The sequence below is a fragment of the Patagioenas fasciata genome, chromosome 3, assembly GCF_037038585.1.
Source record: "Patagioenas fasciata isolate bPatFas1 chromosome 3, bPatFas1.hap1, whole genome shotgun sequence".
Lineage (NCBI taxonomy): Eukaryota > Metazoa > Chordata > Aves > Columbiformes > Columbidae > Patagioenas > Patagioenas fasciata.
This window is the reverse complement of record NC_092522.1, coordinates 11,051,616-11,079,025: the sequence shown is the minus strand read 5'-3', so window position 1 is coordinate 11,079,025 and position 27,410 is coordinate 11,051,616. Positions and strand designations below refer to the sequence as shown.

General features: G+C 39.1%; 1 protein-coding gene across 15 annotated transcripts in view; it reads right to left on the bottom strand.

The window, feature by feature from the left end:
- MAP4K3 (mitogen-activated protein kinase kinase kinase kinase 3) overlaps window positions 1-27,410 on the bottom strand; it is a 91,418-nt gene that overhangs the window by 28,958 nt on the left and 35,050 nt on the right. For 10 of the 15 annotated variants that reach the window (XR_010651157.2, XM_065835002.2, XM_071805773.1 and 7 more), the window contains 9 exons: window positions 26,661-26,719; window positions 23,945-24,007; window positions 13,826-13,884; window positions 12,617-12,655; window positions 12,255-12,308; window positions 8,467-8,509; window positions 7,295-7,457; window positions 6,778-6,887; window positions 4,300-4,341 (listed from right to left, as the gene is read on the bottom strand). Coding sequence is in view for 14 of the 15 variants with exons in the window: in XM_065835002.2 (XP_065691074.2) it covers window positions 4,300-4,341; window positions 6,778-6,887; window positions 7,295-7,457; window positions 8,467-8,509; window positions 12,255-12,308; window positions 12,617-12,655; window positions 13,826-13,884; window positions 23,945-24,007; window positions 26,661-26,719 (632 nt within the window). In the remaining variant the exon portion in view is untranslated. Of the gene's footprint in view, window positions 1-4,299; window positions 4,342-6,777; window positions 6,888-7,294; window positions 7,458-8,466; window positions 8,510-10,350; window positions 10,435-12,254; window positions 12,309-12,616; window positions 12,656-13,825; window positions 13,885-23,944; window positions 24,008-26,660; window positions 26,720-27,410 lie in introns of all 15 variants that reach the window. The other 5 variants (XM_065835004.2, XM_065835008.2, XM_071805778.1 and 2 more) reach the window with 4 other exon arrangements.

Here is a 27,410-nt window from a genome sequence, read left to right as displayed (position 1 = left end):
ACAATGGGAAGGTCCTATGTCACTAATAACCTGGGGAAGGGGATATGCTTGTGTTTCTACAGGTAACCACAAAAATTCATGGATCCCAGCAAAGTGGGTGAGACCTTGGCTAGCTAACAGAGAAGAAACCGATTGCAGTGATGACAACCCTTAACCTCAGACATGTTATCGCTTTAAGCAACGAATGTAGCCAATGTTGAGAATACCACTTTGTAAAACAGAGCAGCAATTAATTTTTTGTTATTGGACATGTTCACAGTTATGAAGAGTTTGATTGTATGTGTTGTTTGAACTTAAAAGTTAAAAAGATAGAAGATTTGCAGAACAAGAAAATAACAGAAGATACTGGGTTTTTTGGGGTGAATGCCTTGTTTGGTTAAAAGGAATATTGAAAACAGGTTTGTTCTTGTTAATTGTAATTGTATTAGCCTTAATGTTCTTACCCTGTATTTCACACTGTATTTAAAGCATGATATGGCGTATTGTTAATATTAAATAAAAGAGGGGGAGATGTAGTGGCAGAGCCCCCCCCCGCCCCAGGGGGATGGGGTTGTCGCCAGCCTGGCTGAGAGGTGAAGCCAGAGACAAAAGAGACTAAAGGAGCACCATTAAAGGTAATAATGAGTGAGCAATCGGCGGACACATGCGTGCAGAGCGCGTGGACAGCACATGCAGCCTATCATGTTATTGTATAACACGAGTTACAACCAATCACGTTGTTGTAAGGCGCGTGGACAGGGCAGCTTTGCTATAAAGCTAGCCCGGTCCGACAATAAAGCGAACTCTGTGAACATCATATTGGTGTGTCAGGTTCCGTGGCTCGCATGGATAAAGCAACAGCTCTTAAATTAACAGTCTAAGCACATGCTTACTACAAAGGTGACAAACCTAAAAAGGTTCCTGAATAACGTGACTTTAAGTCTCAGAGAAACTTTATCCTTGCCCCACTTCACACATTTAAAATCAAACTCTAGGTCATGCAACGATAAAAATCTTAGTGTCAGATTCTCTGTGTTGTTTCAAGTTATTTTCAGTATTGATTGCTTCCCAAAGCGAAACCTCTCGTAAAAGATGCCACTCCTTGTTCAGCATAACCTTAATAAACTTAGATTGCTTATTAAGCGTCTGACGTAGTGTAATATAATCAATCTCTCCACCTTCCTCCTAGTGAAGTGCAACATTTATAGGCATTTATAGGAATACTTAGTAAATTTGCTTCAAGATGACAGAAAAGCAAAAGCCAGGGTTTCCGTCTTTCCTGTCAAATGCCAACATAATAATTACCCATCCTGTTTGCTAAGAAACAGAGCTGATCAATAGTACTGTAGATGAAAAGGAACGATGCAGTAGTAAACAACAGTTAGTAAAGTGACACGTTATCATTTATCAAATGACGGTCAAACATAAGAACCAGTTATAGCTAACAGCTGTCATTTGGAATACAAGTAGGTATCACCTTTACGCAAAGCAACACACCCTGTGATACAGGTACAGAATGGCAATGTTTTCACTTCATATTAATACTTTGTAAACGACTATCAATCTATAAGCTGAATTAACCAAGTAGCTCTCATGTCGGTTATTTGGACAATTTTTTTTTGTTAACCTGCTGCTGAATGAGAAAGTCTGCACGCATTTCAGTTTCTTATGAACATAGTTTACTTTAATAAGACAAGAAAAACAACTCCAAAGACTCCAGCACTGCCAGTAGAACTGCAGGTATCTGAGTACCAAGGCAGGGAGCTGGCTGCTTGCTAGACCATGAGATGTACTGTCTCCAAGCATAAGAAAAATAAGATATACATGAGGCAGGAATACGAGAAGACACTGACACAGAGTCACCTCGAGGTACTGACAGCTTCAATGTTGTCAAATCCCTTGGCAGCAAGGAGTTTGAAGGAGGGATGACATAAAGAAAAACAATAAAGGTTTTTTAGGCAGGCTTTTCATGGCCTCTTTCCACGTGTGCAAGGCACTGGAAGGCACTCAACAGAAAACACACTGGAGGACACTGGAAGCACTTATCTCCTAGAATACTGGTGTTTCTGCTGCTCCTGTAACCAGTTACGCAATTCTCCTTGATGCTTTCCAAGCACTGAAGAGAGATGAGGAGGAAAGCTGTGCTCACTGCTGCAACCTAGTTGAGCTGCAGTGCTAAGTTGGATAAGAAAGAAGGACAAGATAGAAATCAGAAGAGACTAATGTTTTTTTCCTCTGGCCATTCTCAGCCCTAATCTCCGGGAAGCCTATAGAGTCAAGATGCTGCTTGCAAATGCCTCAGAAGGGTAAACAGAGCTTGAGGGTATAATCTCTAAATACCAAAAGAATCTCAAGGACCCAGCCGAGAATCAGAGAAATCAAACTGAGTTGCTAGTGTGGAAAAAAGTCCACAAACATGGAACAAATGGTTGAAGCATGGCTACTGCCATGGATGCATTTAAGTCTCAGGGGAATTTCAGCAGGCAGGGCATTTCCTCATTGGGAGGATCTAACAGATCTCTGTGTGCTGCAAGCTACCTGAGATAGCAGGGAAAAACACTACCAAACTGGATTATTAAGAAAGTTGAACAAAATCTCTACTGTCACAGGCAACCACGCATAGATATCACTTTGAACAGAACACTAGAACATCTAACTATTTCAGAGAACAACGAGAACACAAAACAGTTCTTAACGCTCAGCAACATACTTAAGAACCACAAATCAAACCCAAACAAACAAGAATCAGAACAATGATATACCACAGAAAAAGAAGAGATTGAAATATTGTCAAAATTTCACTTGCAGTAGCAGGGTATTTGTTATAAGACTCCTAGATGATGTCAGGATGCAAACCATGCTCCACAATAGAGAAAAGTACAAAGTCTAGTAACCCCAATGTCTTAGGAGAAAAAACCCCACTTCCTTACCCAAATTTTTGTTATTTGGCATTTGATGGAGAGACAGCAAGCAGAGAGGAACATGTAAGTGCCAAATCAAGTCTTCAACACTTAACAGGAAGGTTACAAAGTTTGTTATGCATAAAAGGTGAGGTGTGATGAGGGAAGAAGAGGACTATGGAAAGAGTTTCTAACCTGAAGACCAGCAGAACCAGAGAATCGGTGCGCTACAAAAATGCACGAATATGCATAGAGCTGTTCAACACCCAGAGACTCATTTGATCAGTTTCAGAAGTTTTCCTATTTTAATACGTCTCTTTTAACAGCTTCATTGTATTAGCAACTCACCGTCATCGTCTGATGGCCTGTCACCGAAGTTTGTGGCCGAGGTTCAATACATATGACTTCATTTTGAGCTGCTCTATTTTCTACCCCTTTTTCTTGTTCCAGTCACTGAATCTATCATGTTTCTCCCTCCCTATGAGGATTCAGTTATTTTCAAAGCTAGGAGTGCTTCCAAATTTCTGTCATTTACTAGCTGAAAGTGCATGCTCCTAGGCAATGCATTTAATTTAATATTTAGTTTATTACAACAGCATTGGCCTCAATAAACGATGCTAAACATATCAAGAATCCAAAGCTCTGGGACAATCCTGTGCATATAACCAAGAGATTACAGTTCTAAGGAAGAGAAGCATGACATCTGCCTTAACCTGTCCTGCTTCTCTAAAATCGGTAGGAAGCAAAATATAATATCATTTGCACTTACATATCCTTGTAGCAATTTTATTTTCTTATTGAAAGACAAGAAAGTGATCTGGCTTAGGAGTAACATAGCAAAAAGGTTAGTTTAAAATCAGATTAATCCCCCATTTGGTGCACAGCATAACTACATGAATGCACATTCCAGCACCGCCCACACAACAAGGAGAGGGGTGAGCGCAGAAACAAATGGTCAAAAAGGGAAAACTGCTTCTTTTGATCACAGTGCTGGCTAAAAGCATAGTGATAAGTCCACACAGAAATTATAATGAAATTCTAGTTTGCTTTATGTTATGAAGGGGCATATAGATGTCTGTAACAGTTACTTCCAGCCCTAAGGCTGCATAATATGAAGTTTGAGCTACTTGCAGTTCCTGAGAGACTTCAGCACTGAAAGTACTTCTGTCACAGTAGTCACAGAACTCTCATTCAGTTTTTAATGAAGGAAGCAAACAGGTAACCTTTCAAAATTTACTTCAAGAGCACAAAATCAATGGTGATTTCTGAAATCCCATATCTGTGGCTTAACATTTTTAAGAGATACCAGCTTTTATAGTTTAAAAAAATACTACAAACATTCAAAAAATGTATTCTCTTCAGCTTTAGCAAGGAAATGTCCTGCTTCCAACATTCACTTGTACGACTCGGTGATACTCACGTGTACTTTAGGCGTGGGAGGAAGGCCATTACTAATTGGTTTCTAGAAAATAAAAAGTATGTTTATACTCACATGCACATATATGCATAAATATGCATATACACTCCCCCATACTACAACATAACCAAAATACAAGTCTAAAAAATTTTTTTAGACTGCTGTTAAAAGCACTTAATAAATAACTGAGCATAATTGTATGAGGAGACAAAGAGCCAATACTTGAATATTTCTATGCTATGCTAAATGGAAGGCACTAGGTACCTATTGGGACACTCTGTTGTGTCTAATGTCACATGTACTAGATTTGAAAGCCATGGCTGAGCTTTTGCTACCACCCTATTTTTAAGCATGAGATTAGGCTAGAGACTTCCCTTCCAACTGACAATTCCATAATTCTAAGTTTGCTTACCACAGACTACCAGTATCTTTCTTCCACTGAAATATCTACTGTTAATATGGTTCCCTAATATTTCCTCTTTGTATGTCTGCGTGGTCTATTGCACAACATTTTCACATTACGATGATGCCTGAAAGCATGTAATATCCAGCAATGCAAAGTTTAAGCAATGTTGTAGCAATTGTTAAGTTGTTCAATATTACAAGCAGTATTAAACTCTATCAATCTTTACTAGACTCACTTTCCTGTATCAGTATCAATTTCTCTGAGTATTTTACAAGTAACATAGGAAACTTCAAACACACAATTTCAAATGCCAAGTTCAAAGCAGTTCAGGAAATCATACTTTCCAAAGTACTGCCAGTATTACTGGCACTTCCTTAAAACAAAACAAAAAACACACACGTTTCTGCTGTATTTCCTCTTCACTTCACTCAAAAGAGTGACATTTCCAACCTCTTCCTTAGAAGAAGCCCCCAAAGAGTGGAGCTTCATGTTACATTTAATCTGATCTAACTACAGATGTCCCACCTTCTCTCTCCTATCTCACATTCTCACTTTTGCTTTTGAATCATAATAACAGAGCAACCACTCTGGAAGCCTTTTGCTGCTTTGATAGAAAAACTCACTAAAGAGGAGAAAGGGATGCAGGAACATTCCCTTTCCTCAGCTCACAGCTAGATCAGACTGAACGTGGTGTGTGGCAGTTGCATGTCTCCCTCTCTACCCCCACTCCGCCTCCCTTCCTTCGATATGGATGGTGCAGACACATCCCCCCACCTCTCCTGCAATGGGGTAACAGCTTTTTTTGTTTGACCCCAGAGCCCGTTGGCCAGGGTTGGTAAAAGAGAGAAGGAGGGGGCGCAGAGGTGCCAAGGAGCTGAGAAGTTTCAGGGCACCCCACAGCCAGAGTGGGGGTGCAGAGAAGCTTCTGGAATGCCTACAGTCAGACCTGACATGGCTATATAAATGGGACCCCTGCCGAGGCATGCGCTTGGCATGTTCTCTTGGAGCAGTGGGCCAAATGCTGCCATCGAGAGCCCTCCCCTTAGGTAGGATCGCTGCCTAAATTAATCTCCCGCGACTGCAACTGCCTCACCGCATCGTCGGGTGAGTGATAACCTACTTAATATTTCCTCGCAAAATCTGCGGGTGTTTTTCCTCACTAGACAAAGTGAGGGTATTCCGTGCCTAAATATGAGTACGTGTATTTGTTTTCTGAAGTCAGGGGTGGCTCTGACATTGTTTTTGTGAGCCACGTGTATGCACACTATGGACCTCCATTGTTATTATTTGCTGCACCTCAATAATTTCCTCAACTGATATTCGAACCTGTATTTATGTTACTGGAGTGCTAAAACCCCATTCTTTACCAGTTAATTTGCTGCACCTTTTTCACCAGAGTAAAAGCTTGGTTTTGGACCTTGTTGTCTTCCTAAACTAAGTTTGGGATGCCTCCACGACACAGTGTAAAACTCTTCTTTCCATAAGTACAACTTCATGTAAGTACACGTAGCTCAAGTCTCACACTAAATCCAAGCTGCTAAACCCTGAAACCCAGAGCTCCAGAGGCCAGCAGGCAAACAGCTGGCATATCTGGACCCTCAATCTATATTTCTCTTTTTTTCCCCCCCAGAACACCAAAAAGCCTGTATGCCTACATCGGGATAGAAGAAGGACTCATTTGGGAGCAGCCCTGACTCAACTCCTTTCCCAGGGCCAGTCAAATCCTCCAGCAGGCCATCAGATGGCAGCATTCTCCTTAATTGCTCAGCACAACACATTATAATACATCTATTTCACAAGGATCTGGCTCTCATTAAGTGCTTCTCAATATGCGAACACAAGTAAGTAAATCTTGTATATCTGTGATTATGGTAGTTTCTAATGAGAATTAAATACAGACTCAAACTTCAGACTGTATCACAACTAGATGATCTAGCAAAACTGCTTTGATTCAAAGGAAACAAGATGCCATGCAGCATTATTTCTGTACTAAAGAACATGCCTGCTCCGTTTCATTGCGCGTGTAGAACAGCTGAGACAACTTTAAAATAACACTTAGAAGCTTAAATACCTACCAGTATTTCCTTCTTTTCTCTCCTTGAAAAATTAGTGTCTCTAGCTTCATTCTGCTGATGTGGTGAGCCCTCTCTTTCGCCATTTAACTGTACAGAAGTGACTCCATTACCTAAGAAGATTCATATTTAGAAATGTGTTTTTCTACCTTCAACTCAAAAAGTAGTCTATCCTAAAAACAGTTTTGAAAGGCCAAAATTTCCACTTATGTCAGATCATGTTCCGATACTCTAATTTATTTCTAAAGCATACATGTTCCTACACGAGCACTTACAACCATCTATAGAGCCACTTTCAATCTCAGTCCATGGCTTTTGGTAATCTATTGTGGGCATAGCAAGGGATGCAATCAGAGTTATGAGGAAAAATGTACTTCGCATTTCTAAAGAAAAAACTTTGCTACAGTTCAATTATCGATTAAATTCAAATAGACTTTAGGCATAGGTGAAGATGTAGAAATAAAATCACATTACATTATTTAAGAAATATTTGTATACTTCTTGGATTAATTCTTATTACCTAAAGCATTACATTTCTGTGGAGGTAACCGAGGAGGTGGTGGTCTGGGTGGAACCTGAGATGCAGATTTTGCTGGACTCTCTGATGTTGGGCATCTCTTGATTGTCCCTTGATTATCATTTTCAGAAGAAGGAGTTTCTTGGGGCATAAAGATGGATTTAGGCTGAAAAAGACATAGTAATAATAAAAACATAATAAAAAAAGACTCAAAGCATCCATGCTATTTCTCAATGAGAAAAAAAATACAAGTAATATTTGGATCCTGGAATTTCACATGTAAATTGAGAAAGGAACGTGTACTGCCATGCAGATTTCTTTCGAAAACAAACTAGAAGGAAACGCAGAGCAACAAGGAAAACCTTGTTATTGACAAAGGACAAATTCAGTATCATTCTATTTAACTCATGCATTAAACAATTATTGGGCATGCGGAAGTGTTACTGTTTATGACTGCAGATAACCAAATCAGGCATTTTAGTAGGAACTAGGGAACATTTGATGATACAGTCAGAACTTTGTGTAAAGAATCCCAAATAGGGGATTTAACCACAGAGGGCAACATTGTTTAGACACTGGCTGCACTGATGCTGCTTGTAAAGTTCTTCTCAGTTACGTAAAGATAGTGCAGGAGGGTAAGTAAAGAAACGTGCAGTTTTTGTGTGCGGAACTGACAGCTGGACAAAAAGATGCAAGCTTTTTTAATTTTTATTTTTACTCATATTAAGATAACTTCAATGTGAAAAGATTTACTTTTCAAGTGGCAGCATGCAAAACCTAATCTGACCCAGGCACGCCTCTGAAGATCACCATTCAGACACCAGAAGTTAAGCAGCAAGTGCTTTATTTGGCAGTTTTTTATTAAAAACTACCTGTGGCACTACATTTTTTAACTACCCAATTTATTTCTTCTGAAGTATCAGAAGTGCAATTAGTCAGCAACAGCACTTTCACACTGACAAATACCCTACAGTGCAAGATTTTATGCAGATTTGCAACTAAAGGCTACAAACATAAAGATCAACCCCCTGGTTATACCCCTTAAAACTTGCCTCAAGTCTTCAAGTCACGGCTCAAGAGAGAAAACCATCAGTATAGTCATTTAGACACTTCTGCACCTGCTTATTTATTTAAAGTGCCCTTTTATTCTGGGCAAAAAATTTCCCCCCACTTACCTTTGGTGGTAAAGGAGGTGGCACTTTAGGTTTCATAGTAGCACTAGAAAGGAAAGAGACAAAACAGATTGTTATTCAGTGTAGTTCTTAGAAACTCATATTGCGCTATCCATGAGAATATAGGATTTTATAAATGCCATGCAAATAAACAGCATTAACTTGTCAACAGCACTATTATATCCACATAATTGCATCACTAATACTTTCAAACATTTTGTTATTGCTGTGCATAACATAGATATCACCCGAAAACTCGAGTATCACAGATCCTCCCTAGAGAGCACAAAATGACAAGAACTGATTTGTTGAAGATACACATATTTGCGCAGGAAAAAAAAAAAGCAGGGAGATGCAGAGCAGGCCTGATATGTTCTGTTGAGAGGAGGAAGGTTTAGGATATCAGCGAACTTTTCTGGAGGGCCATCTGTAGCTATACAGGGCAAAGGGGAGTTACAAGAAAACTGCAGAAAACCATTCCTTGATAAATTTACCACTGACTTTTTCAGAACAGCCTTATTCATGAAAGCAAAATCCACCTGCAACGGACAGCTAGTCTACTGTCTGGGTTGGCTTGTGTTGGTGTTTGTTTGTTTTTCTTGTTGTTGGCGGTTTTTGTTTCTTTCATAAGTTTCATTTTTTCACAGAAATCTTGGTAAATACAATGTTTTAACACAAAAGCAATTCAACAGCTTGGCCCAATAGTGCAAGATATCATCAGGAAACAAGAAAGCTGAAGCATTAGGAACATTCCTTCTCTGCTGGTTTTAAAAAAAAATCCTAAATTCCTACATTTTTTATGCTTTTAAAAGTCTTACAGTGTCCTGTTTCCTAATCTTTTGGAACAGAAAATTATTTCCATTAAATAAATGAGGAATACAGCTGTGAAAATTTGACATTCTTGCACAGTATTTTCCTTATTTCTAAATTATGTTACAAAGTTTTGGGAAAATATCCAAGTATTAAGATGTTTGCTTGCTTGTTTACAGATCAACAACTTATCTGCTCTGCTTCATTCTTTTCAGGAGTTACTGTCCTGGCATCTTTTCAGTTGCTTTTACTTCAGAGAAGCTGGAAGGGAACTTCTGAGAACAGGTTACTCCATGTAATGCACTTCAGCTATCATGATGGTGGAAATAACATTCTTTTTATAACATGGGACCAAGCTTAAGTCCTCAGTCACGTATGTCCAAGCTCCATTGGTATTTTCTTTCATATTCTTCCCTGTATCTCAGACATCACAGTGTTATTGAGCAGCCAAAAGCAAAAATCAAACCAAACCAAAAAAAACCAACAAAAAAACACAAAGCAAAACAAAACAAATACCACAAAAAACCCACACCACAGTATTTGGCATAAATCGGACAATGTTTGTACAAAGGACTGTTTGCTCTGGTTTTAAGAGCAAGGTTTATGTGCAGTTTGTCATCGCTGATTGCATGGGGCAGTGCCCCAATAATTTCTGCTTGCCCAGGTTCCATAACTACAAAGTTCAAGTATTGTCAGCTTTGCTGCAAAGGAAAGAAAAATAAATATCAAAACAATTAAAATTGTTAAATGAAGAGAGATAATTTTATATCGTTCCCTGAAGTGTGTGGATTCTCTCCTATTAATCACCCAGCTTCAGAGTCATGCAGTAGCATCAATGTGGACTGGAAGGCACACAGTGGCTTCATTGTTTTCGTTTTGGATCTGAAGGGAGAAGTGACTGATGTCACATGTGCTCTTCAATTGCAGCTTCACTGCTCAGAATATAAACCAAATGAAAGCCTTGAATCTTCAGGGGGGTCCAGAAAAAGATATCCAAGACCAAGCTGATGAACCAACATACTGCAGCAGAGCTTTGGGCTCAAGCAGATACTAAGAGGAAAGGCACAGATACACAACCTATCTGATCCAAGGTTGAGGCATTCAAGGCTAATTCCTGTGCTTATAGGAAATCGCCAGGCCCTCTCTGTAGGGCAAGAATACCTAGTATGGAATACAGGAAGAAGCAAAGAACATCAAGACTTTTTTAGAAGACTATTGGTGACTGTCCTTAGGGTCAAATGAACTGGAACCTCCCTGGAAGCTATCAGGTTCTTTCTTGCTTAACCTGAAAAAGAAAATCCACAGAAACACGACAGTGACAGAAGCAGCTAAAGCCAACACTGTTTGAAAGTCTTCACGGAGTTTGCACAAGCAACTAGGATCTCAAAACATTGGACAAAAAAGATCAGCACAAGCACTTCAAGACAGCAGAGATCAAGAGGTTCCAAGCCCTGGAACATTACCAAAGTTGATGATACTGGCTGCAAACAGAGTGAGAAGCAGAGGAAGAAAAAACAAGATTAAGCAAAACTGAACAGACTCAGAGTTATATATAAAAAACGTGCAGAGATCAGTATGGATGGAGGAACCAAGGTGAGCTGGCTTGTAGCAGCACAGATGTCCAGAGCATCTTCACTGATGGCCAGAGTGGGGCTGGCAGTATGGAGCTACAGGGACCATTGCATCCTACAGTGCAGGAAACCTGAGTTATCTTTACCAAGGTCTTTCCAGCTGGGAGCAAAGTGGGTTCTCAGCTTGGGCCAAATGCAGGGGAGCAGATCAAGGAGGAGCATTATCAACCTCTTCCTCTCAAAGATATTATTGATGAACTGCTTAACCAATCACGCCTTGAAACAACTGCCTAATAATGAAATATGAGGAACTTCTTAAGCAATGAGCAAGGGAATAAAGCCTGCTAAAAACTGACTAACCATCATTTTTCTTCTATAAACATGACTTGTGCTAAACAGCAAACTTACTTGTGTTTTGAGAAGTTAATCATTAAACGATGCAAGTTCAATGTAGTTGTCACCTAACTAATCTAACTAATGTCAGATGCTATCAGTAGCTCTACCATCCTGTTCAGTACAGTGATAAAACCACTGCCCTTTTATAAAAGAGCAGCAGTAAAATAACCCAAGTGAAAAAAAAAGAAAGAGATACTTGGTTCTCTATAAGAGACAGATGCCAGTAATAGATAATGCACATTTTACAGGTTTCTAGTATGAAGCAATATCTTTAAAAATTATTCATTAACAGAAAGTAAACAAGAATTCAGTCTCAATCACATTTTTCTTTCTGGTCTTTACATCAGATTTATTCAGGAATGTAAATTTCCACATGCTGCCTATGCATTTTAAATTGTTTCAGCTCTCATCTGTCAATCGAAAATAGTCCTAGAATACTTATACCAGTAGAATTTAATATGAGCATAATTAAACACATGCCTACGGATATGGCCTTTGCAGTTACATATTCTTGCTTTCTCTGTGGCAAGGGAGCCAGCTCTGTTTCAAAAAATCAAGGACCCAGACAAGCATCCTCCTAGCTAACAATGTGGGCTGAACAAAGTCAACTAGAGAAGATAGTTATGGATATATTTATGTATTTTAATGAGTTTTCTTTTAATATATATTCATAGGTTCTAAAGAAGACAGCAGGACTGTGATCAGACGAATTACTGGCTCAATGTATCTATGCCAAGATTTTGTTCAAGAATAGAAGATAAAATGACAACTGCATCAAGTGAGGAATAAGATTTTTTTCCCCCTAATTTATCACAAGTTTATCAGCAGAATAAGAAAACTTATAGTAATGTCATACAGGAACAACATTAAATGTCTACCTTTAAAACTGCTATAGAAGAAAAAGAATGCTGAGCTATTAAGGCTAGAACATTATTCCTTTTTTTTTTTATTTCATCCATTCAAAATTTAGCTTATACATATATATATTTATTTTTACAAGAAGAAAGAACTTACTGTTTGGCATCATCATCTGCATCATCATCATCTTCTAAATGTGCCACATGTCCCCTAAGAAAATGAACAAGGTACTATGGCTGAGTGAGTTGTATTAAAATCACCTTGGCTACTGAGAAAAAGTCTGAGCTCAAGGGTTGCTACCTCTTTTACACAATTTTGCTGTCTTTTAGCTTTTTATCACTATTATTATCATTATTACTCTTGAAAGCACAGCTGCGATCCAGACAACTAAGCCTCTCCCATATCCTCTCAGCAAGTACAGGGACAAACAAGAACTAGCTGTGGCAAACATAAGAAATCAAAACACAAATGACTTTGAAACACACAAGACAAAAAAAAAAAAAAAAGAATAGAATTACCGCTGATGCAGTTCTTCTTCAACTGATTTTAAGAGACTCCTTCAGCATTAAATAAGAACAAGAACACAGTTTAATTGTGGCACACAAACTTAATTATCAAAAGCCAGGACAAATGCTCCTATGATTCTATCAGTGAATTATCCAGAGCATGTTATTTCAGCTGGCCTTAAAAGCATACATTAAGCATCCACATAACAAATTAACATAGCTGCCTTTGTTTCCACACAACACACTTTCTTATGTGCTTATTAATGTATTGCTGTTAAGTGCAGTGGTCCTTGTTCCTTGTACTGTAAAACAAGGACTGTCTTAGTTTCATCCAATTTAAAACAAATCCATATTATCCAACAAGGTTACATTTTAAAAAGTCAGACTGCCAAGAGGACTAAACTACTATTGAAATAAATTCATTCTTCCCTAGTTAATTTTTGTAACAATCTGAACTTTCTCCATTTTTGTGTCTTTGTCTGAAAACACAGACAGGGAGAAATAGCAGGCAAACCATAAGCATGAGAAACAACAAGATTTCAGAAGGTATCAGTATTCCGAGTTTCCCCAACTAAAAGACTGAGTAAAAAGATCACATTCTATGACTAGATTTTCTGCATTTTTAAAATATTATTTAATTTAGCAAAGCAAAGCTAGCACTCTAGTTCTGACATGCATAAATTTAAATTAGGAAACTGGCTGGAAAGGAAGAATTACATGGAACACTCCTTCACAATACAACAAAATTATTTAATATATGAAGTCAAAGGACTTTGCTGAGACAGGCAAGTTTTATTTTTTTAAAGCATCTATAATTGAATGTTTCTAGCACCTTATAACATGAAAAAGGGCATAAAGCAATGTCAAGGAGCAGCACTGCTGGCTCCTAGATGGGGTAAAATTGTGGTGTGTGGGACCTATCCATGCAGAACATTTTGTTAACAAGCAGACCAAGATAACAGGTTTTAAAAGGAAGTTTACAGCACTATAGAGACAATATGGTCAGCACAGTTTCAAATACTGAGAAGTGCTGTAATTCTGTACCATTAGAATTACTATTATTTTAGAAATAAATAGTGATTTGGGAATTGTAAGTGATAAAACAAACCTGACATATGTTACTACATCCATTTCAGCTAATGTGTTTAACACGCATTGGTGATTTTTATATTAAAGCAGCACTGAATGAATTCAAAACAGAAAATGTCACTGCTTACTCACTTATTTGCACCCAAGAAGTAGCCACACTGAGGACCATGACCATATTCCAGCTGTAGATCCTACAAATATAAGAGAATGAATCTTTAAGATGAACAGGTAAGCATCAAACATACCTTCTGTCATGCTGCTGTTATCCCCTCTGCCACATCTGATCTACCAACCAGGCTCACTCCTCTGGTCTCCTTGTCCCCTAACACCACTCTCAGGCCCACTGCACCCAAAAATCTCCTCTCTGCCAGTTTGCTGTATCTCTAATTCATTTTACAATTGTGACCTTAACACCTTCCTTGGACATATGGATCCTTTGCTCAAATAAAGTCAGCTGAAGAAAAGGAAACAAAACAACAACAAAAATATAATATTTTTTTTTTAAAAGCCGGGGGGGAGAAATAAAGGACCTTGTCCTCTACCGGACCCTGTAGAGAACCCAGCCATCCCTCAATGGTACATTACAGTATTCATTTCAGATTGAGAGGTAGTTCTTCAGCACATGAGAACATTAAAGAAGCAGAGAGGACAGTAAACACATTTTTATAGTTCTGCTTATAGAAATATGCATTTTAAGGGTAACAATACATGTTTACTTTAAGATCACCTTTTGTATTAAAAAAAAATACAATATTAATAGCAAAGCCAAGCACTCAAGCAATCATGCAGCATGAGCCACTTAGAAAAAGTGCCAACAGGCCTCCAGCACTATTATTCACTAGACGCCATGAGGCATACAAATTTAATGCATTAATGGGAGTACAGGCACCATATTGAAGCATCATCAAATCAGCATCTGCCAGGAGGATACTGCTCTAATTACAAGGTATTTTTTTCTTCAGGTGGATCATAACAGGTAAAATCTGAGCATAAATTTGCTCCCAAAATACTGAGTGTATTCACCAGGACAAATGAGTTACTGATCATCGAAGCCAGTGATAAGTGGAGCAACATTGCTCCTTTCCAGGAAGAAGGTCTCCCAACATCTTCTGTTAAATGTGCCTCTTTCAGCTGCAGCCTGTATCAAAAGCATGCCATCCTTCAGAAAAATGCCCAGATATCCAAGCTATAAGAGTGACAAACTTGGATCAGGTGACAACTCATGGGGCTGATCTCTCAAAAGGGCATTTTTAAAAACCAGAGGAAAACTCTCACACTAGATTTGCCAGTTGTCCAAATTGACAAAGCAGAAGCTACTGCAGCTTTCAGTTCCAGACTGAAGAGTAATCACTTTAATGCAAAGCTATGTATACTGTTCTGTGCTCAGCAAGGAGTTCCAGGTTGTTTACTGCACCTTCAATTGCGCTCTGTAAAGTTAAGTAGTAGTTTCCACATGGGTGTTTCTACCACAGCTCTTAGCAGCATTACATTGCTTCAGTGACTTCCCTGTATTTTCCCAAGACAAGTGAGATATTGTGGTAAAAACAGTATGTAACTTATGATTACTTGATATAAAAGAATGCATACATCTGAGGGTTGAATAAAAACTGCAAAGACAAGCCTGATGCTATTAATAGCATCTCCTGAACTATGGAGAGACTGACTTTTCAATCTTTGTACCAACTTTACTACACATCTGTTTTCTAGAATTAAACGAAGAAACCCCAAAACCACCAAACCCCATCCACTTCTATGGATCTGACTGACAAGGGCCACTCAACTTTCCCCTAGGCATCTCTCAGTGAAGCTGGAAAGCGAGGTGACAGAAAACAAGGGCTCACAAGTGGCGGTGGCGGCAGGGAGGAAGGCTCGCTGGTCTTGGGAACATGTCCTGGGCTCTGTGAGGCAGCAGGTGGAAGAGGTCCCAGGTGTCTTTGATCCCTCCCACTATCCTTGTCTTCCCTCTTAACAGTTTCAGCCTCCTCCCATGCCCCAATCTCGGCTCCTCCTGCACCCCAGCCTCAATTCCTCCTGCTCCTTGCCCCAAAGAAGCTCAGCAAGTATCCTTCCCCTCATCATAAGAAGGACATTGAGGTACTAGAGAGTGTAGAGGAGGCAACAAAGCTGGTGAAGGGACCGGATCACAAGTCTGATGAAGTGCGGTTGAGGGAACTGGGACTGTGGGGGGACCTTATCACTCTCTACAAGTACCTGAAAGGAGGTTGTAGCATGGAAGGTGTTGGTCTCTTCTCCCAAGCAGCAAGTGATAGGATGAGAGGAAAGGACCAAGTTGCGCCAGGGGAGGTTTAGATTGGATATTAGGAAAAAATTCTTCATGGAAAGGGTTGTCAGGCAATGGAACAGGCTGCCCAGGGAAGTGGTGGAGTCACCATCCCTGGAGGTGTTTAAAAGGCGTTTAGACGAGGTTGTTAGGGACATGTTTAGTGCTAGAGTTAGGTTATGGTTGGACTTGATCCTGAGGGTCTCTTCCAACTGAAATGACTCTATGATTCTTCCCTCAAGAAAGGCCACCCTACGCCTTCTGCAACTGCAGTATCTTCATCACTCCTAACATCTGTCACCTCATCTAGGCAATTATCTTCTGCTGGCCCTCATCACCATTTGATGCACTCCAATCCACCACAAAGAAACACAAATTTAACTTTCTTTACTGCGAGTACTTATATACTTCTCAATCTCAAAAACTTCCATATATAAGCACAGGTATTTTGAGGATTCAGGCTCTAGGGTGGAAAATAAGATGTCATTAGACTCACAAACAAGAAGGTTAAACAGGTAGTGTGAGTCCATGTAAGAGGACACCAGAACAAAGACTGGGGAGCTGTTGAAAAAAATAAGCCCAGATCAGTACAATGAAATCTGAGATTTTCATCTTGAAGTGACATGCGTTTTGTCTACATGTTGCAAAATCACACTACTCAAAAGTATGAAACAAAGATCTTATGGTGGGCAGAGACAAAAAATCTGTCCATTTTACTTTACAAACTGTGCAGTGTGTGGCTGTGTATATTGTACAGCAATGACAGGAAAATTAATAAGAGAAAATAAGCACACCCCTATAAAACCTAAGGAGCCTTCATCTATCACCAGACTTTTTAAACCTTACCGGAATTTTCTTTATGAAAAATGACATCTGCCAGAATTACTTATGATTAAATGTTTTTAAAGGACAAAAGCTTGGTTTTGATTCAGTTTACTGTTGTGCTACCTATTAGCATTTATTTGGCTATGATCTTAATTGGATATATTTGGGTTTTTTTGCCTTAACTAGGTTGTTAGCGTTCTTCTAAGACCTTTAAATATGGCTGGTTTTCACTACAAACATGGGGAGAACTAATCCATTGCTAGGGAAATTTCTCCTTTGGCACTCTTGACAGATAAATACCAAGACCTAGAAAGCTTTAAAACAGTGCAACACATTTCTGCTTGTACACTCTATTCCGAATATATCCAGAAGTTATAATTTTATAAACCTTTTAGCTACATATTTGATACAAAACAACACTAAATACTGCATATATCCTGCAAAGCCATCAGTGAGCTGTTATACTTTATCAGAACAACCAGTTGTGCTGGTTTGACTGAAAATCAGTTAATCTTCTTCATGCAGTTAGAAACCTTTCTTTTCCATAGCGAGCACAGTCATTATTTGGACTTAGTTTGAGAACAAGAAGATAAGACTCTGGGACAGAGCTGATGTTTTTAATTGCCCTGGTCTGAGAGCCAAGGATGTTCTGAGCTCTGCCCACAGGTGTGAGGCAGCGAGGAAGGGGGACATAGATGGGGCAGAGTTTGACTGACATCCAGACTGATCAATAAGAGTATTCCATCCCATTAGTGTCATGCTAACTATTTAAGGAGACTCGGGACCTTCCAATCACTCTCGTGTTCTCTTCGCTCTTGGAGACCTGTTTGGCCGACTTATGTTCGAGACATTTAGTTCAGCCTTTTCCCATCCTTTAGATTCTCTCCCCTATTTGGGGGTATAGAGGTGGGTGAGTGAGCCACCAGTATATAACTAGACTTTTTTTTTTTTTTTTAAAAAAGCCAAACATAAAGGTATTTTTCAACAAAACAAAAATCTGGTACCTCTCCTGCATCCCTGAAGTAACCCAATGACTTTATGAATCTACATTAATATTTTCATTTAACATACATACAATGCCAATTTGTTAATTAAACTTCTTTCTAGATCAGACAACATTCCCACAGAGTAAATCTGAGTGGCTAGGCAGATATTTCCTAAGAGAATCAGAATATCTACAGCCTGTAGGAATGAGAAGAGGTCAAATACCTCTATGTTAAATCAAAGATGCAATCCCCGATTATTCTGCATTCAGCCTCAGGTTACCAACAACCCATTCCTGAAGCAACACAGCTATTTGTTCTGTGGGGCTGAGCTGTACTGGAAATCTGGTTTTAGGTGTTTATTCTTTCAAAAACCAAAACTGAATGTATACAGTGAACCAGTGATTCACAGTTACTTCCCACATTTGCTGTTCCTGTAATCTAGTGAGAAGTAAAATCATTTGAAGTGACAAAATTCAGACTTAAAATACACAAAGTGTTGGGGAAGTAACTCTGAATTTCAAATAATACCTTTGGACTACTAACATATCAAACAAGAAGGCACATATACATCTCCATTTCTTAGTAAACTAAGTAATTCCCATCACATCGCTTCATAAAAGAGTATGATCATTTTTTTAAAGAGCCTAATATTACCTAATGCATATGCGATATTTTCAAGGCCTTTATTTCATTAAGAAGTCCATTCTTGAATTTCTTTGGATAGCTTAACACACCAGAAACAGCAAGTTATTTGTATATTTTTTTAAACACGCTGACTATAATTTTTCCCCGGTGACTGACTGAGGTTTTACTGTGCATTACTGATCCACAACCACTGCTCCACTCTCCCTTGTATTACAGCTTTCTATGCATTTTGTCAGTGAATGCCTATTTAGCACAAACACCACCATTTCATACCAATATAATGGGACATCGCTACCCTGACTAGCTATGTTAAGGCCTAGATGCAACAGACAATTGTACACAGCATTTTTAAACTGCCTCCTAGCAGTAAAACTGAACACCTCATTTTCTCAATTACTTTTGCTAAGGCAGAAGATACCCAAAACATACAAGGAAGCAAAAACCACATCCCAAGCCCTTAGGCACTTCTCCCCCATTCCCATTTATTTGCTTCTGATCATAAGGACTACTCATCATTTCCTTACCTAAAGCTGACTAAAGTTTGAAGACTTGCTCTGAAATTCAGAATTGATAGCTAGCATAACTCTAAAAATGTATTGCAACTAAGAAGGACATGAGTCTTCACGGCTTGTAATAAAGAAAAAGCATATGCATACATGTGTAGTAAGGAGAAAAATGATTTAAACTAAAGAAAAGGGCTTCTGGGCAAAGTTCTCTACTATCTTTGTCAATCTCTTTCATTCAGTCTTTTCCTACCAATATTTTAGTTTTTCTGCCACAAGTAATTAACTAACACAGAATAGCTATGCTGAGACATCGCATTTCTGAAATTAAGCGTTGCCAACAACTATTACAAATTATTAAACCCAGAATATATTTGTAAGACAAACCAAAACTAAAAACAACTGTGACTAAATTACTTAAACAGGACCAAACATATAAATGCATTTGGCAAATACAACAGTGCAGACTGCATGGTAACTGCAACCCTCTTACTGAATTCTTTGCTAAAGAAATCTAAAATGAATGCTAAGTTCATAACAACTGAAAACAACTATAGGCTGGAACCTGAGATATCAAATCCAAGTTCTGTTCAACTCCTCTGTCACTTTCTTAAATGGTAGAATTCAAAACTTTTCACTATGTGTTGAATACTCCAGGATAAATTAAATAAAGTCCATCGCAGAAACATTAAATTTTTTCCCTAATACAAAGAAAAAAAAAATCACTAGCTATAGTGTTACAAATTAGTATGATGTACACCAGAACCAGGTAGAATGCATCTAAGGTGCTGAGGTAGCTGGCCAACATTATCATGAGGCCACTCTCTTAACATCTAACAACAACAAAAAAGCGTGAGCTGTTAGTCAGAGGAACTTCAACAAGCTGGAGGCGTAGGCAACAAAACCCTATGGGGCTTAACATGGCCAACTGCAGAGTCCTGCAGGTAGGACAGACCAACGACATACACATACAGATGCTGAGGACAAGCTAACTGGGGACAGAAAGGGCAACGCTGCAGAAAAGGGTTTGGAGGTCCCAGCAGATGAGGAGGAGGCCGCATTACCAGCACACACTTGTGGTATAGGTGACAAACCACAGTGAAACAAAAGGATGTTACCCCCTCTATTTCGGCACTTGGAAGGCCACATCTGCATGTGGTGTCCAGTTTTGGGCTTCACAGAACAAAGACATTGACACACTGGAGGGGAGCCAGCAGAAGGCCACCAAGATTGTTCAAGTGATTAAGCAAATGGCACAATAGAAGAAGCTGAAAGATCAGAGCTTTTGTAGCCTGGAGAAAGTGTCTACTGCCTCCAGCTATCCTACAGGGCATATAGAGAAGACAGAGATAGACTATTCTCAGATGCGCAGTGGAAAGACAAGAGGCAACAGGCAAATATGCCAGCAATGCAAATGGAGGCTACAAGGACCCAACTCCTCATGGGAGCAGTGCAACCCTAGAGATACTCAGTTGTCTCCATGCTGAGATACATTCAAACTTCAGCTGGACAGGGCCAAAGTAATTTCCATATCAAGCTTAGAAGCTGTCCCTGTTTTAAGCAGGAGTAGGCTTGACATCTCCAGGGGTTCCTTCCCACCTCATCTTTTTTTGGATATTCTCTGATGGTATTTATAACTAAAAAGGTATCCAGCTCAGTCTACCATATGTGAACTGGAATTATTTCTAAGCTTGCTATGAAAGGCAAGGAAGATTTTTTAGCCACAGTATTTCATTGCAGATCAGGATAACCTGAATGAAAATATTTTTATTTGAATAACATGACCTTTTATTTTGAATGAGAACAACCGTAAGCTTTGTTTCTCAGAAATAGTGCTTTTTGGGACAAACTACCAAATTCTTCTACAGAGTCCCCTTGACAGATCCCACCAGTCATTAAGTACAACACGTCACCTCTGAGAGGTGGATGCAGTTAAACATACAGCAACAGCTTTGCAGCAACTGGGTTTAACAGCCCTTACTCCCAGCTTCTCTCTACCCCATACACCTCCTTTCATTAGAAGGACACAGCCATTCACAACGCCACACAGGGAACCCAAACAGGGGACTCATTTGCTGCAAAAAATAACCTGAAAGAAGTTGCACATTTTTTCCTCAGGATCTTATATACTTGAGACTATTTCTGCACATATGGCTAATTATAGAAAAAACATTTCAACTGACAAAAATTTGTTCCTGCTATGTCAACTCATGTAGATTCCTGAGATTGTCACCATGGTGGCTGCCGCAATAAAAGATGAACAGTCATACATTTAGTTCGCCACTGGGTTTTCAGGTGCTTCTCCCAGATCAATAGTATAAAACTCAAAAATGGTTCTAGAACAAAGCTGTATGTATTTTTAGAGATTATAACTTTGATTTAAATCATTTATGGAGCTGAGTGCAAATGCAATGCTCAGCTTGCCCACTTGAGTCTGTATCCAAACAACTGCTTTTAAAGTGCAGAGACAGTGAAAAATATGGGAGAAGCATTTGTTTGAGGTCTACTCTATGTAAAGTCTAATGTGCACAAATTACTTTTTTTGTTCTTTTTTTAAAGTCTTCAGCATACCTCTGCTGCTCCTGAGGCAAAGGAGACTGTCAGAAAACAGCTGCCAAAGCACAGCACAATAACCAGATGAAGAACATGAGAAACTCGAAATAACAAGAAAGAGCATGTGCAAGAAAATCTCAAACGATGGAAAGCACCCAAGGAAGTTCTTGAGGAATCTGTTGTCTAGTTGCAGAAAAAGTAAAAAATATCTATCCTGAAAAAGAGAAGAGCATTGTACCTAGAGCAAAATATTGTGTTATTTATTTAGATAGGAATGAATTTGTAAAAGATCAAAGGGTAGTACTATCTGGTCCTTGTCTGTTTGCCATTTCCATGAACGGATACTGGGGTTTGGACACAGCATTTTTCCCTGCAAACAAGACCTGTAGTGAATTTTTCCATTCTTCTGGCAGATCCAGGTAGCTGTTTCAGAAGCACAGAGGTGGTGGGAGGGGGAAATGGAGAGAAGTGATTTTTAAGGGTAAACACATTGTAGGAGTCAAAAGGTAATATGCATGGTGACTACGTAAGTGGCCATACAATCCACCCAGCTGTGCAAAATTTTAGGTGACAGGTAAAAATACTCTCTCTCACTCCCTGTATTTGCTTTGCACCTCGGCTGCATACCTTTTATGACTCAGGCTACCCAAAATATGCCTCAATTTCCAAAAATTTTTCTAGGACCTTAGAGACACATAACTTTGCAAAAGAGTTGTTGCTCCTAAGGTATTTTATAAAACCAGCAGAACAGCAAGGGAAAGAGCCCAACAGTAGTAGGTTATTATGCTTGTGAAAAAGCCCTCTTTTACTCTTGATGACATTTTAAAAATCCACATATTGCTTCTCACTGAATGTATCTGAAGCCAATACTGCCAAAGTAGGAGCAGGGACTGAGGGAATGAGAGAAACAAAGTCTGATTAGTATCTCCCGGTCCCTAATGAATGAGCCAACTAGTAAATATTTCTTTCCAGTTCCAGAAGGATTAGGTCTTACTGGAAAAACCTCACAAATGGGTGAAGCACTACAACAAAATTAGAATTCCCCTCTTTGATTCACAATGACCACAGGAGGTTGTGAAGAAAACACTGAAACACAGAAAGTGATGTCAATTGACTTTAAAACCCCTTCAACAGTAGTACCTTGTAAGTTCTATCATAGTAATAATTTCTGAAGACTGTACTGAACAGCATGGGGCAAAAGAAGGATGGGAAACGACAGTCCAACTCTCAGACATGTTCTCATTCATCTCTTAGACCCACAGATACCAGGCTACCAAGATATGCAACATTATTGAAAGTAACCTGAAAAAGATGGGTTTTAAAAAGTGTCAAACTGAAAACGTGAAACCAAAAGGAAATCAAACTGAAAGAAAACCAAACCACACAGCAATTGCACAGGATGGAGGTGTTCCCATCACATACAAAGAAATCTAAGCTACTGATCTCAAAATAATTCGTGAAACATGTTTATAATCAAGTAATACAGGAAGTTCCTTCCCAGAATGGGGAAGACAGTCCAAGCTCTCAGGAACTATGGTACTGGCAGATTCAAGTCACACTAAGCCAACTGATGTCAGAACAAACAAATCCAAAACAAAAAGCATCACAAAAACCTCAAAACCAGACATTCCCAATCACTGCACTTCTCCATTTTTCTCCTCAGAGCACTTACATTAAACATCTCACCAATCAAATAAAGTTAGCAGAATAATGCTCTTCATCTAGTACAGAATGTTTCTTCATTTTTTTAACAGTATGTGAAAATGTCCAAGATTTAAAAGCATTACTTTTCTAACTACATAGTACCTAAAGAGCAGAGAAATTAGAAAACTCACTTCCTAGGGTAATTTCTACACTGTAATGCTAACAACCAAGTTTTTTAGCAGTGCAGTAAGAGAAAATCTGGAAAATGTATCAGACTATAAATGATGCCAAATGCCATTGAGAACACTTTTGACTCCACTTTGTGATATCATATTGAGTGTATATTCATGCTGTAACATAATTCCCATCTGGAGAATTCAAAGACTTCTATTTATATAATTTTACAGTCTTTCATAGCACTATTTAAAGGAACTACCAGACAAAAAATGAAGATAATGTCTCTTCTATTTTTAATCACCCACCAAGAAATTGAAAGTTATGCATTGTGAGGCAGTTAAATAAAGTAACTAGAAAGAGTACATAACACTGAGCCCCTTCTATAAAAGTGATTCAAGTAAACATGAATACAGGTTAAATACTTGCAATATTGCACATACTATGAATTCCCTCCAACATTACAGAAATACACATATAGACTAATACTAACATTGAATAGCTTTTACACAGATGAAAACACCAGTACAACAACAGGACAAACCACAAGTTTTGAGAAAGGAAAACAAAGACATAACTAACACTGGGAAAACAAAGACAAAACTAACACTGGGAAAGAAAGGCATAAGATGAAAAATACCAGGTTAGATCTTGCAGTGTAGTATATTTCTTCTGAATTGTCCAAAAAATCGCTACTGTCAGGCTGTTCATTAGGTAGAGATCAAGAAACTCAAGTTATTTACATCGAGACTGAAAGCCAGGTATACATAAGGGGAAATTTTCTTGCTTAAAAAAAAAAAAAATGTTGTTAGTTGAAACTCAAACCATCTTAAGACTGTTCTGGGGATGGGGGTAAAACACAGCTACGGGTATGGTCACATTACCAAACACTACTGAATCACATCAACATACTGAGTTATTGTGCACCACCTGAGCAATGAGCTCCCACCCATGTACTAATGAGCTCACCACCTGGAAATGGGCAACAAACTGCCCCAGTGAGAGCCAAGTGTGCACCAGTGCAACATCTCCGTGCACCACCAATAACTCAGCATGCTGCAATTGTCCAGTCTTTGGCTTGTGCACTCATACCCATCAGTAAGTAAAGTCTGAGCACACTTTAGTGACGCAGAAGCAAAAGGGTAAGCAGAACTGTTTTAATGAAAAGGGATCCACACTGTCATCACTGGAGGAAGAGACAGGCATCGCTTGCTCCCGCTTCCATTTAAAAGACACTCTCTCCCGAAGTGTGCAGATTGTTAAAACCTTCCCGCTCAGGCTGCTAAAGCTCTTTGCTAGAGCATCTGTTCTTTGATTAGACCTTATTTGCATTTGACATGCCAATTTAAACTGTCCATTGGTTCTATATCTAATGACAAAATACAGTTTTGCTTTGGTCTCTAGACCCAATATCATCATTTTCAAAACCAAGGTTCTGTTTTATCTGGGAAGGACATTTCAGGTCTGCATGCTTCATTCTGATACAAGCAGTGGAACATGTCCTTCCTCATGAAGATCCAAACAACCTTCCTTATAGAAAGGAAGGTGAGGCAAGTTCTTTGGACCGGTTTCAAATACGCAAACTCTGACAGGAATAGGCAATACTAAGAGATTTCCTTATCAGCAGAATCAATCTGGATCATTCAAGTCCCTTCTTGGTGCAGCAAGAGCTTCTGAGATTCCAAAGTGCAAAGGTCCTGATTGCTAAAATGCAAGACAGGAAAAGGCTTGATTCCTCCCTTCTGACAACACCTGCCAAAGAAGTGCTCTCAAAAGTTGTGCTGTAATTCCTACACAAATTTCCCTCCCCAGTTTAGCAACTCAGGTTCCTGAACTGCAATGAAAACACCTCTCTGCCCCATGAATTTGTCCACTAACTGGTATGTATAGCCAGTGATCGATAAAACAAGAAAAACTGGAAAAGTATTTTTAAAACTTCAGCTTCTCCATGAACGTATTTTTGCAATTATGATTCTGCATGTGTACAAATCAGAACAATTCTAAAGGAGCAAAAGCATTATAACTTGAACTATATGATGCTATCCATTTAATTTTCTTTATAATCCAGACAATGCAACAGAGAAGCAAAGTCAGCATAACTTGGAATCAGTTAAAAATAATTTTAAGTTAACTGATGAGTTTATGGTAGAAACACTGACTTCATTACCATATTTAATAAACCATTCTACAACCAGGGCTCCTAAATGATGTTGTTGCGCAGTTAAGTCAAGGCCTAAATAACATGTCTGAAATAATCACTTAAGTCTTACGTGTGATTTCGTAAGCTATTCTCCCCCATTTCAAACAGGCACCAGAAACTGCAGACTACCTGTCCAGCCAGTTGCTGAGGAAGAGCAGGGTTATATTACAACCTCATCCACCCAGAACCAGCTGACCCACTACCAAAGGACAAGGCACCAGGAAGGAGATTTTAGTACAACTACAGGTCAGAATTTCCACTCACATGTGGCTTATACACTATAGAAGAGGAAGTACATTCCTAGGTACACACCCTGCGCAAAAGCAACTCAGAGCAAGGCCAATGTCCCTCCCATCTATGTACTAAGCCAACTTTTTCACATTAACACCTCCCTTAGAAAAACAAAGAGAACACAGAAAGCTGCAGTAAGGAAGCAAAGGAGTGTCTTTTATCCAGGAATGTGAACAAACTGCCCAAGTGCACAAATGTGGAAAGCAACAGTCTGCACAGAAGAGAGGAAGCTACTACAATCATGCGTGTGAGACAGCACAGACACCTTTTTCCTCATTGCTTGAGTTCTCATATCCCTTGTACTGATGGGTCCGTAAGAAGAAAACATGGATAATACACCTTTACAGAATATGCGGACTGCCAGACCCAGTGTGGCTCAGGTGTGATACAGGGCCACAGAAGGACTGCATGGGAAAGTAACAACTCCAGAAAAAACCAGTTTCTTAACATGCATCATACTTCTTTCCCAGGCTCCAAATTTTATTATTTCCATTATCAATTCTTGTCAATACAAGCAACAGGGGAGAGAAACATTTCAGTACGCACAGTAATTCCACAATTAAGAAAATAATTAAGGGAACGATATACTAGGCAATGAGGTATAAAGGACAGACAAAACCCATAAGACAAAGGGCTGTTGCTTAGCACATAGAGCACACCTGGCAGAGCCCACAAATACAGGGTCTTGCTGTATAGTGTAATGCTAGCAAAAAATTTAGGACCAATACATTACAACTTGTTAGAAAATTTGCTACCAAGTTTAATAGCACTAAGGAAGTATGCTACACATTTTGGATTTCTCCTCCTCCAGAGATATTAACAGGCAATATCGTGCAGAGCATAGCCCACACTGCATCTTACTCACAAATTCATGATGTGGCTCTGTCTCTTTCCTCAAGGGTGGATCAAATTTTACTTGACCAACTGAAGAAGAGAAAGGGAAAACAAGAATTTAAGTTTGACTCTAATTAGACAAAATCTAGCTCTAAAGGCTAGCAAAAAAAAAGTTCAGTTTAATGAGCGTATCATATCCCCACTGATGGAAACTTCTGATACAGGCACATACGGAGCTTGTGCCTGCCAGAAACCAATTGGCACAGAAAGTGACACAAAGGTAGTACAATCACCATTTGCCCCACCTACTCATCAGAAGGATGAAGAAAACCATTCAGCATTAGCAGTGAAGTGCCCTCTTTAGAGGAGCAATATAGCTGTAATTCATAGAAAAAAATGCATCCATTGTGTGAATTCACTCTGGGATCTGTTCTTCTGGGAGATTCATTAGCACTAAGGAGCCTTGAAGGAAGTATGGAGAGAGCTAATCATGTCTTCTAGGACGGTTCTTTGGCACATACTCTAACTCCTCTCAGTTTTAGCTTAAGACAAGTAAGGCTCCAAGTATTGCTCTAACTTTATTAAAGCAAGAGTGATTACAATTTGGGGGATGGAGCCTACTTTTAGTGGCCAGTGATAAAACTCCTCCCTTCCCGATTTCTGCATGACTGTTTCAATTCAAAAGCAAGAACTACAACGAGATACTACATTGAGAAAGAAGAATCTTCCTCTGTCATTCTGCTACCCTGCAGAACCTGGCATCACTCTGAATATCCTTGCT